Genomic DNA, 18,231 nt, shown 5'->3' with positions numbered 1-18,231 from the left:
AAAGGTAACGTCTTGAGTTTGGTCAAGACTCCTTCCTCCTTTGCACTCATTCCGCACTGGTCTGACTCTGCAGCTTTCGTTTTACACAGATGTAGTTGTGTTTTATGTGTCTTGTTTAAGTTGCTAACTCACTTAGAACAACCATGAAGTATTGCTTAAACTGTTCATAAAATGAAAGAACTACCTCTTAATCATATCTGCTCTATGAATACAAAGTGTGTTTGGCTGGAAACTCAGAAGCACTTGCTAATAAAAGGCTAATGACTTCGCAGAACAAGATGCTGTAAATTTCTGTAAGACAACAGCAGTAGATACAGATTTCTTAATTTTATAAACATTTCTGTTAAATGGTGGCTCCCAGGGTAGAAGGAGAAAGGAAAAAATGCTAAGCCAATTTATCTCCTTAATCACAAGTGTGATACAGCAATGACATTCAAAGGGAGCAAGTGAATGGAGAAAGGCACATTTTGGTTTTGATGAGAAAGCAGCTGTCAGACTTCAACTACAGTGATGTAACTAAAAGAAATCTCAGGTTAGAAGGGTGTATTTGAAACCAGTTACTGCCATTACATTTCCATAAAATCACAAGACTAAATTAGGCTTCTATATTATTTTATTTCCCTCTTAAAGTATAGCATCGAAGTCCTGCACACATATAAATATCCTTACAGTTTCTTACACATTTTCTATCCATCATTACTTAAAGTGCCCAACTGTGAACATTAAAAATAAAAACATTACTGTTAAGAGTGGCTACACTTATAGAAGGACTGGTATTCTGACAATGCAGGCCACTGATTTTACAAAAATCACCTGCCAAAGAATACATCCTAAACAACACGCATCAATATTAACCCTGAAGTAGTTGCCTTTTTTTTTCCGCTCAGCTGATCTAAAAGTGATTAATATACAGGGTTTCTTTTGAAACGTGTCTTTTACATAGTGTAAGAATAAAGGATAAATGCATTACTTTCTCTCTAGCTCCCTCCTTCCCCCACAAAGTGTTTACTGTGTCCCAAGCTGCTATGTTGATTAAAAACCAATTGAAAAGAGCTCTGGAAATGCATGCAACTTAAAACTCACTTAACCACACTTTAAGTTATAAAGTCTGAGAGATTTTAATTTCAGCATGGGGCTACGGTTCAGTTGGATTATTAGATGTGTTTGTCGTGGTGGTGAGATTGGTAAACACTTCTTCCTTGGTTTCAGGCTGATGTCTTTCCATTTTGGTTTCCTCTTTAGCATCTTTATTAGTGGTATCTCCCTTGCTCTTGACTACCACAGGTTCGATCTCCATGATCTCCTGTGGTGGTTTAGGCTCTGGCAAATTTGGCTGAAGTCCATCAACCTGAACTGGTTCTGGGACATCTTCTGCTTTCTGTTCAAGTCTTTCCAAAATGTTCTGGACCTTCCTTACACCATCTCTCCTGGCCTGGCGCACATCCGCGCGGCCCTCAGGGTCCACTGAGTCTAGGGCTAGCAACTCTTTGGTCAAATACTCTTCTATCATCAAGTATTTTTTGTCAGTTTTCTTGCCTTCAAAAGAGTCGACTGCCTGCTCGAGCATTTGTACTTTCTCCAGAATTGCCTCCACTTTCAAAACACCAGGATGCTTTTGAGGTTCTCCTGTCTCCATTGTCTTCGGTGTCGCCGCTTCTTCAGGTGGAGGCTTTTCCTGTGGGGGAACAATCTTAGCTGGGCAGGGAACCTTTTTATCAGCTCTCTCCGCCGTGGCTGGAGGCTTCTGGGGTGGCAGTTTAGTATCTGGTTCTTGGTGGGTGACCTGAATTGGGATATACGGTGATGGGGCCTCATTTGCAGGTGGTGGGACTGCCTTGTTTTCAGGTTTGATTTCAGGAGGTGGGGATGGTCTTGGTGGCTCTTGAGGTGGGACTTGTTGCTGAGAAACCTGGTGAGCAAGGCAAATGTGTGTTGAGATACAATGAACAATGCTCCTCATTTCCTTCTAAAGAACAAGTAACCTAACGAACAACCAGTTCTCTGTACTTCTAAAAGTGCATTTTTCACACAAACCAGATGATTATTCTTTCCTGTGCATTGCTGAATTGTACTGGTTTAAAATAAAAACCACTGAGCTGAGGAGTTCAGTTTTTGTTTCCAAGCTATTGCAGATTACAAGCACCAATTGACTCTCAAAGACATTAAGCTTCAACCCACCAAATCCTACCCATGCTCATTAAAACCAGCTCTACAAGCAGTTTTACGAGAGAGGAACTCAGAGCAAAAACCTCACTGATCCAAGTCAGTAAGATTTGGTGCAGCTCACTGCAGCATGGTCAAGACTTCATCCTCAGTGTGTCACTGTTTCTGGAAAAGCTCACTACTTTGAGTTTTAATCACATTTTGGGCCATTCTCATCCCCTTCCTGTTTTCAGGACATTCCTTTTTTCACTAGTGTTTATTTTTGTGTTTTTACCTTTAGAGCATTTACATGCAGAGGCTACTAAGTCAATCTTATTACACTGTAGCAGTTAGAGACAAACCCTGCGATTACCACAGATCTAAGTCATCAAATCTGAAATCTCTTGATATCAAGATCAGTTTTGAAATCTTACCAGATAACTGGAATTCATGAGATCTGCATTTTCCTTTCCCTGCCACCCCTTCACACTTATTTCTACACATATACAGTGATCTTGGAACGGTACTGGGATCCAGCTCTCATGGATTTAGATGGCTGAAGTAAAATACCTATATTTATATTTCAAGCAAATAATGGCCTGCACTGACAATCTGTTGCAGCTTTACCTATTACATCTAAAATTTGATTAGGGACCTCAAATTCTCACCCGTCAAAATAAATTAACATTATAACCTAAAATATACCATCAAATCTGAAGGCTTCATTGTTTTGTCCTAGTACTTGTTTTCACAAATATTAATCTAATTCTGCTCCTGTCATTTTCTACGTGAAATGTCTCCAGAGAGGAAATCAAAGCTTGTTTTTATACATAACCCCTTCTACAGACTCACAGTTACCAAGTTCCCAGTAGCCTTTAACTGTTAAGAATTTTAACACGGCAGAAATGTTCAATGACCAATATGTTCTATAAGCAAGTTCTGGAAGAATAAAAGCTCCAAAAATAGATTTTGCTGATCCTCTTTCTTCATAACTACAATTACTTTGTGCATCTGATGCTATCCTAAATGGTTCTGAGACATCAATGAGGTCTATTTACATAGATGCCACAAATCCCACAGACCTGATTTTCTTCTCACAAACATAATGCAACATCAGTGACCTCAGTGTAATTACACCAAATTACACTCTGACAAGAGGAAAATCAAATTGTGTGTCAAATCACATTTCAGTGATCCAATGACTCCACAATCCTGATAGGTGGAAAGGCAGCTTGATGCTAGTAAATTGCCTCAGTATCTCCCAATTTGTTTAAATACGGAAATGGAGACGGCTCTACATACTTTCATGTTAGCACGAGCCAAGTTTTCAGCTCTAGCCACACGACATGAAATACCTGGCAGGTCATTCCCTCCCCCATTCTACATACCTGGGGTCTGTCCACAACTGTCTGCACCCTGATGGGAGCCGGGGGCTGGATCTGGGTGGTGACTCTGGCTGGTGAACTTTCGCGGCTCGACGAGCCCCTCTGAGCCACTCTGAACGGGGACTGCGCTCGCATGGGCTTGGGCTCCCGCTCGTCCGGCTGGATTTTGTGGAACACGGGCTGGTGGGCTTGGTATTCGCTCTGCTGGGCCGGGTAGTGTGTTTTCTGTGCCTGATGGTAGACTTGCGTTGGTTGCCGCTGGATGTTTTCGTGGATCACGGGAATTGGAATATAACCACGAGGAAGCTGATGGCTTCCTGCGTTGGGTCTGCCAGAGGGCTGGGGGGAAACCGTTGGAGAATCAGAAGCTCCAGGAGATTGAGGCTGCCGTGAAAACAAAACCCATTATTAAATGTTAACAGTTTGGTGCTCACAGTACTTTTCCATTTCCAAAGAGAAAAAGAGGAGATGGACCTAGAAACTGGGCTCATGTTTCCAGCAAAGGATCCACTTCCTTGTTTTTTTGGCCAAGGGCCTCAGAAGACAAACCACAGAAGTTGTGAGAGAGCATCATTATAACAAGTAGAAACTTGAGTTACAGCATTCCCAGCCCTCAAATGAGCAGGGAGTGGATGCCCAGTCAGAACGTTTGCTGCTTTTGCATGGCTGTTCCTGTCTAAACCTGTTAAATTTGAGGCAAACTAAAGTTAAGCAAACAAATTATATGCTGGAGACAAAAACAACCCCCTAACAGAGGCACACAACATTTAGACTTCTGATCCAGGTCAGACTAACAGATACTGGCTTTTTTTAAAGCATGGAATTTGGTAGCAGGCTATGGCAATGCACTTATGGCTAATGCCCCCTTTTACCCTCCTAAGACCTTCCAGCACCTCGGCCCCCTGTCATCAGCACTGAGAGCTGCACCAGCTTAGACCTGGTTGTGGGGCTGCAGTTTGGGGACAGGCAGATTATCTGCTCAGAGCTCCATCCCTCCTCCTGCTATGCCAATCCATCCCCTCACCAACTTTGCACCAACTCCAGCAGTTATCAGGCTATTCTCTCACCAGTTTCACTAAGAAAGAGGAAAAAACCCCAGCAAACCCGTGAGGAAATGATTACACAGCCCAGTGAAAGGTCAGGTCAGACTGGAGCAGGACAGAGGCAAGAGAAGTGCAGGCAAGGAAGAGCAACAAGACCCCTCCTTTTGGTGCTGGTGAATGGCTCAGCTGCCCACAAAAAAAGTGACTTTAAATAAATAAATGCTGGTACCCATCACTGCCACTACTGGTGGCCTTGTCAACAGGGGGTTTAAAGGCACAATCACAGGCTCTGGTCAGTTGATGCCCACACTGTTGCTGCCTGAGTTTGTAACAGCAAGTTCTGAGGTCCTCAGTAGTTATTCCAGAGGACTTCAGTGAGAGGCACAGAAAACATACTCCTGAAGGCACTCTGCGTACAAAATAAAGCATATTCCCAACTGTACAGTGCTGGAGAAGGAAAAGCTGAGCCTCTTGTCCTGGCACTGCATTGTTAGTCCAGTCAGCTGAGAAACCTGCTAACAGAATTTTAATTACATTGTTCAGACTCCAAACAGGTTTCAGAGCCACCACTGCAGAATTACAGACCTGGTGATGTATTTTCAGCTTGGTGAAGGCTGAATTTCCTGCTCATCTTTGACTAAAAATGAGGTTGATATTTCCATATTTACAAGAATACCAATTCTGCTAATTGCCTAGAAACAGGCAAACCAAATTCCTGCGTTTTGAAACATAAAGCAAGCAGGGTGACTATATTTTTTTTCTAAAGCTCATCGTTTGGAAGTATTTTAACATGCCACTGAGGGACAAAAATACTTTACAATTCAATTTTAAAGCTGTGTATATGTAAATCTATACACTTACAACAACCAAAGCATTCAATTGGAAAGCAAAGATCACAGCACTACAACTTCTAAGCCAGCCTGAGTTATTAGCTAACTGACCACTTTTATCTTCTTCTCTCCCACTTTGTTCTCTTCAGCTTCTGACTCATGGTGCAGAACACAAGAGACGTGTCTGTATCCTCTGCTTGTGGGGGAACCAGCACAAACCCCAAAACAACCCAGCCCTGCTGCGGGACCTGCAGGGCTCAGAGGCTCCTCTTTTTGCAGAAGCCATTTACACGCATTTGTTTCTGCAGAATCATTCCCTCATGAAAGCGAGCCATGCTAGGAAAACACTACATATTTATGCTGCCATGACTGTGCACTTTCACATTTTCATACTTTGGGGGTATTGGGGAAAATGTAATCCTGTGGTAAGTGTGGCTTTTCTGAGGGATGAACCACCCGTGTGACATTCGGGTCACAAATGCTGCAAAGACCACACCCCAGCAACACTGACAAGTTACCTCGGGTCCGTGTGTGGCCGGCGCTGGGGCTGCTGCAGCTGCCGTTGTCTGTCCACATTGTTTATCTGGTTGAGAAGCCTCCGCCGGTCCCCTTGGAGGTGGCTGTGGCTGCACCGTGGGGGGCACAGCTTCTGTCTTGTATCGCTGCGGAGCAGCAAAGCACGGGTGCTGCTGCCTGCCGTCGATGCCCTCGTGGATGACGGGGATGGGGATGTAGCCAGCCCGGAGCTTGGGGTATCCCATGTTTCCTTCTCTTGCTGCTGGCTGCTTGGGAGATGGACCGTTTGCTGATGACTGGCCTTCCTAGGAGTTAAAAACACCACATAGCACTCGCTGGTAACTCGGATCAATGCATTTAATAAGAGAAAACTGCCCGAAAGGTCTGTCCTAAAAGCAGTATCAGCTTGTGCACAAGTTCAGACCCTCCTGGGTCCACGCGGGGCAGCTAACAGCAGGAGCTAACAGCCCAGACCTGCAGGCCGGAGAAAAGAGGAAGCTTGATGATCTGCTTATTCTCATAAATGCCAATTTGGGATTTAAAATACCTAATTACAAAAGGATTTCCTATTTAGCATGCGTTACTCATATTTAGCCACCAGCCCACCCCCTTCAGATGGGGCTCTTCCAATTCAAACAAGTGTCCCTGGGACCAGAGACATTTCCTCAGCACCTCTCAGAACCCACCCACCCCGTGCTACAGATAACATCTGAAAAGATGCTTTCAAGGAAGCCTAATCCCATCAGAAGCACAATGTTTGTTGATATTGTTCATCCCACCGGCTCTTTAAAGAGTGACTGATGCTGTATACTAAAGAATGTATTCACTTTCAGCTAGGGGAGGATCTGGCTCAGTAAATATTGAGAGAGAGGGGAGGACAAGACAGCATAGCACAATGAAGAGGAAAAGGCTGTAAAGGAAGATAAAAGAAATCTCTGTGTTGTCTGAGTACGCTCACTGGACAATGTCAAAGCTCTGGCAAAGGTGGAAGCAGTTTGTACTAAGAGCCCTCACAAGTGCTCTAGTAAGTTCTTCCTGCACCGGTCATTCTATTTTGAGGCCCTGCGAGGGCCAAGTTCCAGATGTATCTCTAAGTCAGATCATATAACAAGCACCTCTGTCATTCAGAGGGTAATGTCATTATTCAGTAAGAGGAGAATTTAATAAGGGGACATATGGTGCAAGTGTTGGAAACCCTATTTTTAAAAGAGGTGTTTAAGCTGCAGAAATATTTCATGTCGCTTCTGTACACATTAATATTCTAATGTATCAAGAATTAACTATTTTACCAACCAGATTTTGAGTGTTCTTCCTATATGAAAGTATCCCCTCAAAAAGTAATTTCTCAGAATTCCTACAAGCAATGAAACTGCAGAGAATAAAGGCTATTATTTAGGTGAGTTAAAAAAATAATATGTACTGAAAGGAATAAGTTCAAAGTCAGAGCCCTGATGTTCCATTTCCTTTTATTCCTTAAAAAAAACCCTCCACAAAGGAAAAATTCTGAAAGCAGCAGAAAGACGAGCCAGGCTTAAAAAGTCTGCGCAGAGCAGTAATTTGAAGTTGGCATTTCCAGCTGCAGAACAAGGATGATCTCACGCCAAGGTCTGCACCGGATCCACCGCCAACAGAGTCACTTTAAATTCACCCTACCAGGAAAGCACACGGCTCTGCTCAACACCCAGGGGCTCCAGGAGCCCGAGGACCAACAAGCACTGACCAGTTCACCTTCTACCAGCACAGCCCTGAACGCAGCTCTGCTGGCAGCCATCCCTCCAGGGACCCGGAGGGACGTACAGTTACGCCAGCAAACTGCGTCTGCTGGAAAATAAATTGGAGGTGCGCTCAGCCAGCAACAATGCGAGGCCACGTCAGAGCCAAATGTCTGCTGGGCAAGCGGAGCCGCGCGGGCTGCCGGGCGGGGAGGGAAACTGATGATTCGACAGTCGGAAGAAGCACCTTGCCGCCCGGCGCTGACTCCGGGCATTTCTGCGCCCCGTGCGCACCAGCTGCTCCGCAATCTCCCTGACCAAGGGAGCGGTGTAACCCGAGAGCTCACAGCCAGCCACCCCACCTCAGGCACGGCTCCCACCGCTATAAAAAGGAGATTCACTCACTTCCAGCACTGTCAGACCCGCTGCAGGAAGGGTTGGTGCTGGGAAGGGTTTAGGAGCTGGGTGGGCCGAGCAGCACCTACAGATGCTCTGACATGAGACGGATCCTCAGCCATGGGGGCTCCACTCCACTCCACCTGGGTATGCGACCAATCTGCAAGGAGGCTGGAGCATGGAGGGGGTTGGTCTCTCTGGAGCATGGAGGGGGCTGGTCTCTTCTCCCAAGTAGCAAGTTATAGGACAACAGGAAATGACCTCAAGTTGCACCAGGGAGGTTTAGATTGGATATTAGGAACAAATTCTTCCCAGAAAGGGTTGTCAGGCATTGGAACAGGCTGCCCAGGGCAGTGGTGGAGTCACCATCCCTGGAGGGGTTTAAAAGACCTTTAGACAAGGCTCTTAGGGACATGGTTTAGTGCTAGTTTGGTTACGTTATAGTTGGACTCGATGATCCTGAGGGTCTCTTCCAACCGAAATGATTCTATGCCCCAAGGGATTAGTTGCCAGCTCCTCTCTCTGGGCATTTTAGGGCTCTGCAATGTTTTGAACTGCTCCACTTGGGGATAAAGCCCTTCAGCCTTCTGGAGAAATCCATAGCGATAAATCCTTGCCAAGGCTTCAATATGGACAGTGTCCCACTGCCCCACGTTCCATGAACCCCTTCCTAGGAGTCTGACCACAGGCTTCCCCTCCTTTGTCTTCATTTTCAGACCCTTGAGGCTGCCCTTGTTTTGAAACACCTTAGCAACCTGAGAAATCCACCCGGTAAGAAATACAAAAACAACAGCCCAAAACCACAAAAATCAGGTTCAACTGCTTTTTCAAACAATTCAGTCTATATCTGAAGTGCAACTTTTGGCAAGTTTAATACTCTTTTTAATGGAAACACTAACCCCTCTTTAAGAGCCACGGCACAAACTACACTCTCATAATTTGTCATTTATTCTGACAGCTGCAGAAAGTTAGCATTTCAAGCTGGTTCTTTGCACCAGGGTTTTTTAAACCCTGTATTCAGGTGGGATAACCACAGAGGACTTGTGTATGTGTGTCTCTTACCAGTGCAGTCATATGGGAGCAGAGGAACAAACGCAATGTCCCTTTTATTTTCCACCACTAGTAGCTCTGAGGCAGAGATGAGATTTAGGAAAGGTGCTCCCACAACTGCCCTTCCTAATCCACACTGTTCTCTTCAACACTTAATTCATATTTAACTCTATCAACAGTTTCTTACATTTGCTAGTCCTATGTCCATGACATGCACAAGGTGTGTAAGGGAGACCTGTGTTTCCAACCTGGGCAAACAGGTTCTGGAAGACGTCAGAAGTGCAGGTGTGCCTGGGGACACGGGCAAGGAGACAGGAATGGAATCGAGCTCTGAAAAATATCTGTCGTAATGCTACGGAGAAGATTCATGGTTTCCCTCTGAACATTTTCATTCCTGTTTCACCAGATAGCCAGCCAGGAGACCAAAAATGTCTGGTTTTTGGTTTTACTTGCCTTCTATCAAATACAGGTCTTGCTCATTATATTAACAAACATCTGATCTGAAAAAGCCCAGAGTTCACATTTAACACAAATCTGCATAACAAGATAAAACCAATAAATGAATTACAAGCTTTAGTCCATCACCCTTCCCAGTTTAAGAAACAGTAACCCAACTCAGATTTTGATATTAGAAAAAATGAAGTCCATTTCTCCTGCCCTCATCCAAGGAAACAAGTTCTTTGACACTAAAATTGAGAGTAATTATACACAACAGAATATTGATTAATTTTCCCATAAGTAGCATTGACAATCTGCACTGCAGGAAACCCGGCTGTGATCACACATTTTGGATTTAAGGGACAGAATCCCTAAAAGGAGGAGGAACACGAAGATGCCAAAAAAAACACTGGAGCAGCTCAGAAGTTTCAACAACAGTCCTGGCCTACACACTTCAGGTGGCCTGAACCAACACCAGAAATTCGGACCAAATCCACCCTCTCAGTAGGTGCCAGCGCTCCCACCTCTGGGGACGAGGACACGCGTTTCTGTTGTGAGGCCATCACCACGATAAATAAAGGTGCAGCCAGCACACGTTGTGCAACTGGAAAAAACCACTTCATACCCCCCACATCCTACTTTTGGCTTCCTCTGGGAAGGGCACGGTCAGGAGTGATGCTAAAATCCTCAAACTTGCTCAGATTTTCAATGAGTTCTGACACTGAGTGCCAATGGAATAACAATCTTTAAAAAGTGACAGCAAAATGCAGCCTTGCAAAGAAATTCACAGCTGTGGCATCTGTCTGGAGTGGACAACAGCGTAATGTGCCCAGTGACTGCTCAAGTGTTATTCCACACCAAAACACAGAAACCCAGTCACTGCTGATACCAGCAAATCGCCACTGAAGTCATCCAGATGGCTGTACCAATAGAATTACATTTGTCAAAATATTCTACATGCACATTAGATTACTTGAATAGTTGTATCAAACTTGGAATCTCCCTTCTGAGACTGGTTGCATAATGCATTTTTCATTCCTCTTATACTGGTCTAGAGAAAAAGGTAAAAAGCAAGTTTTGCTGCCATCACATTCTTGCATTTTTCTTGACCTATACTGATATTATTTATAGTACAGTGAGTTGGGTTCTCTAAAGCATGTACGTATAATATTATACACACATGTAGCACCTCTGTAGCTCTCACAGTGTCAATTTTTAAATTATAATTGTTTTGTAAGTATTATATAGCAAAGTAACACAACTATTAAGAGTATTACCAAAAGATTAAATAGCTCTCTCTGTATACAAACAGAAGGTCTACTGACTTCAGTATGGTTCTGAACTTTTAAGTTGCTGCTGTAAAGAGTAGCACACAAATATAAGTATTCTGGTTGCTCAAGTGACTGAGAAAATGCCAGTATCTGACAAAAGCTGACTGGAGAGCACGCTTCCCATTATTTCAAGCCTGTATATTTAAGCCTGTATATATTTCTGTATATATTTAGGAAGATGGGAGCAGTATGATCCTGTTCTGTCACAATAGATTACACAATAACTAAAAGGAGTGATTGAAATACAGCTAAGTTTTCTTTGCACATAAATCTATTTTTCATCAGAAAGTGGCATGTCAGTAGTACCTAATATTCAAATCTAAGAATGATGTAAAAATTCTAATTAAAAAAAACCAAACAACATTTTATGGCACGGAAAGGCAAAACCATTCACCATTAGAACTGGATTCCATATCCACTTGTATTTTACTTTTGCCCAGACTTTTTCTTTTCCCTTTTCTATAGCAGAAACTAGATAAATCAACACTACTACACTGGTTTTGCTACCAAGAGAAATCAGCATATGTAAGCATTTCTAAAAAAATTCTCAACAGTGCTTTGAGTTTAACCATAACACAACATCATCATAAAGTAGGTTTCATACATATACAGGAGAGAAGGTGGAAAGTGAGTTGGAAAGGGCTTCCTACCACTGTGCTCCAGCCACTGAAGGTTTCTACATTCTCACTCTTTTACTCACAATTTGCACTTAAATATATAGACTGAGCACATAGGCATTTGAGCAAGATATCATTAGCTAATGACCAATGGAAACCGTGAATAAGCTCCGTCGCATGAGCTGTGTCAGTGGAACTTCGTGTCCGTCACATCATGTAACCCATTTATACACCAAGCTGTGTTTGATGTTTTACGTTTTGAATGCTGAGTTTTTATTTCCTAACACACATGTGTAGGCAAATAGGCCTTTTGTTCTCTCTTTTAATTACCACGTTGTATTATACAAGTGTTACATTAAGGTATGCTCTGATGGAGCGCAATGACGACATTAGAACAAACACTGAGAAACTGAAGGAGAAATCCAATACTCAACTTTCTAGAATGGAGAGCCTTACTGGAGCAAACATGTTGATTATCTTGCAGACTAATCTTGTTTCAGGAACTAAAACTGTTCTTTCTATCACTAAGATGATTCTTTCTTAAGCTCAAATGCTTTGGCGCAGACATGAAGACACTTGTCCTCTATGCTCACGAGTGGAAGTTGGTGCACGCATGGAGAGCGTCCAATGGGCCAAACTGAACATGTTCAGTTCTCTTAGGAGAGAGCTGGTATCCTGTCAGCTTTAACGGATGGGGTTAAAGAAAAGCCCTTCAGAGTGCTAACAGGAATCTCCTTGTCAAAAGTGATGAGAATGACAAACCTTATGCAGTTATTTCTGTTCACTGCCTGCTTACCTAAGATCCAGGTGGTCAACATGTTGCTTTCCTGCTCTTAGCTCTGAGCCAGAAATTTGAAACACAGAAGAAAGCACAAACCTCAGGAATTAGTAAAACAACACCCCCCATAAAAAGGAGAATAGGTAGCTAACAATTCAAGAGTCAACTGTGAATGCTGCAAGTTATAGCCAGGGTCTACATTTTCATCTAAACTTCACACAGCAGTCTTCTGAGTTCACTTCCTTAAGCAGCAATTTTCCAACACTATAAAAACACTTGCTACACTGCACCCTTTTTATCAATTATAAGGCTTTGCCATCAGCCATAAAAACGTACTTCTGCGCCACCTGACCTACTGGGTGATGTTAGACAAGTCACTTCACCACCCCATGTCTCATTTGCCTGCCTGTAAAAACCAAGAAGGAGAAAATAACAAGAATCAAATCAACAGCTTCTGCAGCATATTTGAAGATACAGCATTTTTGTCTGTAATTAATGTAATTTGTGCGAACAAGCGATTTCCTCTATTTTATATCTAACTTGGCATGAAGAGGGGGCATAGCCTCCACAGGAAAAGTGGAGACAGAGCTCACCTAGAGTGATACTGTGTAAATACCCTGAAGTGTATTGGATCGCAGCTTATCATAGCTCAAGTGGGAACAATTCTATTTTTGCCATGTGGTTATGGGAAAGTCCTGCCTGTGTATAAGTCGTAGGTGTTAAAAATGCAATTCCTGGCTAAGAACGCTGCCACCTGGCACAAGTATTCTTCCTCCTTTAGATAAGAGATGCGCTGTGTCAGGAGACACAGAACCATGGAAGACCTTCCTTGCTTTTCCTCTTGCATGACTGCCCAGACACCACCACGTCATTACCAGCATCACGTTTCTGTGTTCTTTTTCTTATTTCTAATTTGGTCCACCCCATGTTTTCAGATTAATTGATATCCCATAAATTAACTCCCTATGTTCTATCAAGGCGGGGGCTTTAAATACCTACACAAAGCAGCTTCAGGGGATCTGGACAAAGCCAGTACACAACCCTCCAAAAATCCCCTACTGGTATTTTACAGCATATATAGTACCTTAATAAACCAATAACTAACTTGTTACGGGACAATCGAACTGTACACCTGGCAGAAAGCATGTAATTAATCTAAAAAACACAGCAGGTAAAGGAGACCTAAGTTGTTCTCTAGTCTTGCATTCCCTTCCACGGATGTGAACCACTGCAAAAGACACACACTTTCAGAGAGATCGGATCAAACTTTCAATGCAATTTCTAATTTGGTTTACCAAGAATTTTTTTAGTCAACCTGAACGTGAGAAGTCAGTGCATGAAAATAAGTTCACTGCTAAAGAGATGGGAATTGAGTGACTCAAGACTTATTTGGGGACACAGAGAGAAAAGAGATGCAATAGTCATGGAGTAACTAGCAGGAAGGGTGAGGATGGAAGCTGAGGTGCTGTTAGTTCTTCCCCAAATACCACCAAAGCCATCAGTACCAGGGTAAGACGGCTTCTTCTTCCTTCATTTAGACCAATTATATCACTTTTATTACTGCTTCCGGACTTTGTGGCTGGCTGGTACAGCTTTTATCTCAAACCCAAGGCATTAGCGAGCTATTGATCACTGTGATATTAGTTCAGGGAAGCTCAGCACAGTCAATTCCTTTTGTCTATTTTTAGTTGCCGTATTTCCCACTCGTTTTACTGCATGTGGAAACATACGGAGGGGGCATCAATATACACTTATACAAGCCTTGTTCCTGTTTTCTTCTTTAAATGTAATCTATTTTATCAACACTTTGGGGAATACCAAGTAAATAATTTAACACTGTAAGACAGTCGTGCGGAAAGTATGCCAAGCGTACGTCAACACATGAAAACATCGCTAGTAAAGGCTTTTTTTATACAAGTATGCATACACACGCTTCATTATATTGATTGTACCTTGAACTCTGAATGATTTACTATCAACAAATTAGACACTTGAAAAAAATCATTAGGCTACCAAGAGGTTTTGATGGTTTCGTTAATGTTTTTCAGTAAGTCATGGCTTGTTTCTCACTGGAGCACAGCAAGAGATTTGTTGTTCTTTCTCGGAAAGGTCTTCCCAGTCCAGCCTTATACTGCAGTGATTCCAAACAAGTAACAGAGCTAAACATGCAGAGGAAGGACACACATCCTTCACGTGGGTAGAAAAAAGGCCAGGCTGAATGAGAGAATAACATAAAGCCACCTGAGTTGATCGAAAATCTAAAATACATAGTTAAATGCAAAATCAAGGTCTGGTTCCATCAATTTAAAATGGCTCTGTTGTGGTTAAAATTTTAAAAGAGCCATTTCTTATTTTAGCTGATGGTACATGCGGTACAGCTGGCTGCAGTCAGCATAGTCTGTTTGCTGTCCACTGACTGTGTAATATCTCATTTTGTTGTCTAGGTCTCTTCAAAGGGGAACAAATATTCAAAGAGAATATTGGTAGGTATATTGTAAGGGTAAAGACCATCATATAAGTGATCGAAAAAATCATTAGTTTCACAGGCTGAATTCAATGAAAGCAAGGCAGCGACAAGTTTGTTCTTTGTACAATCATCCTTGGAAAGATGCATTAAGTCTGACACACGCAGTCAGCTTTTGCAGTTCACAGATCACTCCTAAACCACCAAAGTTCTCATTCAAGCTAGACCAAGAATGAGAGAAATCAGAAAGCTGTTCATATCTAGTCTCCCTTTCTGCCTACATCTGTCATTTTGTCCTTCCTACCTGTCTAGGTTGAGAAGAAAAGAAGTTCAATGCCTTCAGAAATCACTGCTGGATTTGAAATTCAATGTCAGTAGGCAACCCATCTTCTTTGGCATCGTTTAACCGAGAAAATATTACTTTAAAAATACTTTCCTTGGGTCTGAGATTCTTTTGTTAAATAGTACCTGTCCGTGTGAAATACACTGGCAATTAACAAACTATTTCAGAAGCTGTCCATTAACTCCAGCAGATATTCTAAAAGCAAGGCTCTGACAATTGACCACTTCTACCTCCATAAACTGGAGGGTTTTTTCATTGAGCAACATCTGACTGGAACTCCCCAAAATCCCATTCTCTATTTTCAGCTCCGAAAGCATTTCCCTCTCTCTCAACAAGGGATCCCACAGCATTCCCACATTCCCGCTGATAGCGAGCAACAACACATTTTCCCATTTGGAAAAAAGTGCGTCCCACAAAAGCCACTCAAAAGCAGGTGCAACCTTCTCCATCCACAATAACCCTTCCCAGTTGGCAGCAGAGGAGGCACTTTGCATTACCACAGATTTCACATCAGATAGGGCTGAAAATGTGTTTTGTTTCAGGCACCCACTCAGGCAGAGGACTGATCCACCCGAGCACTTCAGACTGTTTTCACACAATTAGCAAAAGTGGCTTAAATGTGACTTTCCTGTCAAATGGGTTCAAGTGGTATTTCCGTAACAAAAGCCTTTGAGTAAACAGCCCACTTCCCTTCTCAAGTATGTTTTATGGTTATGAAAAAAATCCTATTTATTATTGTTTTGCCAAAACAAACACTGTTAACAGGTGCCTCATTATACCAGGAAGGTGGTGCCTCCAAAACGGAGTTAGAAAGCACTTTTTCCTATGCCAGTCTCAATATTCACGTTATACATTTTTCTACGACTTCTTTGTATTATTACTAGAATCATGTCATTCATTTCTAGATCAAATTAAACAGCCCTTGAAAAGTTGAAAAGGGGCTGAAAGGATACGTTTTGTCAATTATGATTCATTAAAACACTTTATGAATGCAGCTCCAGCGGGTTCCGGGATTTGGTTGCGGTGCCATAGACAAGAACGTCCCTTTCAACACCCGGCTGCTCCCACACCGAGCCCTCAGTCACGGCCCGCACTCACGAACTGGGCAATTACTATTTTAAGCAACATTAAGTTCTTAAAATAATAACACTTACTGAGTGCTTTGATCCTCACGTTTTATGTAAGGCTACAGGAGAAAATCTGCAGCGAGTATGTCGCAGATACATTGAGAACACAGCAAGTACGCTGAGAATACATGAAGAAGACAGCACGTATCTCCCAAGTGGTGTCATTTTTTATATGTTTAGCACACAATTTGGGGGGCGCTGCTCAAAGCGGCGCCCAGCAGCGCTTCCCTTGCAGGTCCCCAGTGCGGTGAGACAGGCACTGCCCGGGCAGGGGGAGCCGCCGGCTCCCGAGCCCGTGTCCCGTTCTCCAGGGCCCGTGTCCCGTTCCCTCCGCCGGCTCCCAGGCCCGTGTCCCGTTCTCCCGGGCCCGTGTCCCCATTTCCCGTGACAGGCGGCTCCGGGCCCCGTGCCAGCCGCCCCCGCCTCTCCCGGCGCCGGCCCCGGCGGGCACCCCAGGCCAAGCCCAGCCGGGCCGGCACGGAGCGATGCTGCTCGCATTAAACCCCCGCGAGAATCCTCTTCCACACCAGACAACTTCTAGTTCAGCTCAAGTTTCCAGCACTTTCTGCCTACGCTGGGAAAACATCAGCGCAGGTCAAAGGGCTGAATTCCCCCAAACCGAGAGAGTTTGACATGAAAGCCTAAGGGCCCCGACAAAATCACAACCGCGCTCTCCTCCGCGCCTCTCCTTCCATGGACATATTTGGACTAAGATAGGGCTTTTCTCTGAGCATGCTTGAGAACAAAACCAGACCAGACAGCTACTGAGATAGTTTGTGACCAGGGGAAAAAAAAAAAAAAGCAAGCAAAACTTTTTAAGTAGGTTGAGTTTCTTGTTTTTTAAGGGCACTCATTGTTTGGGCTGCTCACAGCTGCAAAATAGATCAAGGTTGGCGTCTTCCCTGGCAGGCCGGGTGGACTTAACCAACTTTAAATAAACATTACAGGGCCGAGGTATCAAATGATTTAATGCACAAAAAAGGGACTGCAGTGCGTCAGAGACAAAAGGCAGCTCCTGCCCTCACTGCATTGCCATTCGCTGGGGGCAGCGCCCGATCCCCCCCACCCCGGGCCGCCCCCTCCCGCCGCGCCCCTCCGGGCCGGGACACGGAGCCGGGACGCGGAGCCGGGACGGTCCCGCCTGCCGTACCTGCGGCGCCGCTGCCCGCACCCGCGGGTCGCTCCAGGTGGTGGTGCGGCTGTTGTGATCCACGAAGAAGGGCCAGCCCGTCTGCGGGTCGATCTTGATCTCCCAGCCGGGGGGCAGCGGCTCGGCGCTGCCCTCCATCTGCGGCGGCGGCGGGGAGTGCGCGGCGGCGCTCATGGCGGGCCGGGACACACACCGGGCCGTGCGGGGTTCCCAATGGCGGGCGGGGGCGCCGGGCCGGCGGCTTTATCCGCCGCGGGGCGGGGGGGCGGAGGCGCGGGGCTGGAAGTGTCTGGAAACGGCGGCGCTGGGGGCGGTGGCGGAGGAGGGACGAGGGACCGGGGGGAGGGACGCGGAGGAGGAGGAACGCGGAGGAGCTGGCCGGGCTGGAAACTTCTGGTTGTCTCCAGCACGGCTCGGCTGGCCCGCGGCTGACCCGACGCGTCTCCCCGAGGCCGGGTCGTGCCACCTCAAACGCGGGCGGCCCCGGTTCCCTTTGCCCCAGCGGCAGCGCAGTCGCTCTGCAGGGCCGCTCAGTGGGAACACGCGTGGGGAAGTGCATGTGTGGCACAGAGCTGCTTTGCTGCTGTGCCCAGCGCCTGCCACAGCTCCGGGGCTGGCACCTCGTACCCTGCCTGCTGGGCAATGGGTGTCCGTGGAGAATCCACAGCCCTCCCGCACCTCACCGTGTCCTTTGGTGGGGACACGGTCACCTGTCAATTCCTTCCTACTGCCCCGTGTATTGGGCAAAAGCACAAAGCTCCTCCCCAAAAGCTCCTTCCTCCGTGACTGGTAATTATTATGAACAAATAGCAAAAATAATGTTTCTTCCCAAAGAAGTGTGCGGGGAGGGGTTGTTCTTCAGACTCAACTGGTTTAAACGTTCTCTGCTGTTTGTGGATATGTGTCTGT

General features: G+C 44.9%; 1 protein-coding gene across 1 annotated transcript; it reads right to left on the bottom strand.

Annotated features, from left to right (window-relative positions):
• Positions 1–1,135: 1,135 nt before the first annotated feature.
• BAG3 (BAG cochaperone 3) lies at positions 1,136–17,496 on the bottom strand (the record flags this gene model as incomplete). Its single annotated transcript, XM_080348166.1, has 4 exons — positions 1,136–1,909; positions 3,531–3,911; positions 5,919–6,221; positions 17,323–17,496. 4 exons carry the CDS (start codon positions 17,494–17,496, stop codon positions 1,136–1,138), a joined length of 1,632 nt encoding a protein of 543 aa, XP_080204292.1.
• Positions 17,497–18,231: the final 735 nt, after the last annotated feature.

Source organism: Nesoenas mayeri (assembly GCF_963082525.1).
Source record: "Nesoenas mayeri genome assembly, chromosome: 7".
NCBI classification, from domain to species: domain Eukaryota; kingdom Metazoa; phylum Chordata; class Aves; order Columbiformes; family Columbidae; genus Nesoenas; species Nesoenas mayeri.
Note: the sequence above shows the minus strand (reverse complement) of the source record. Positions and strands in the feature narration are given on the sequence as shown.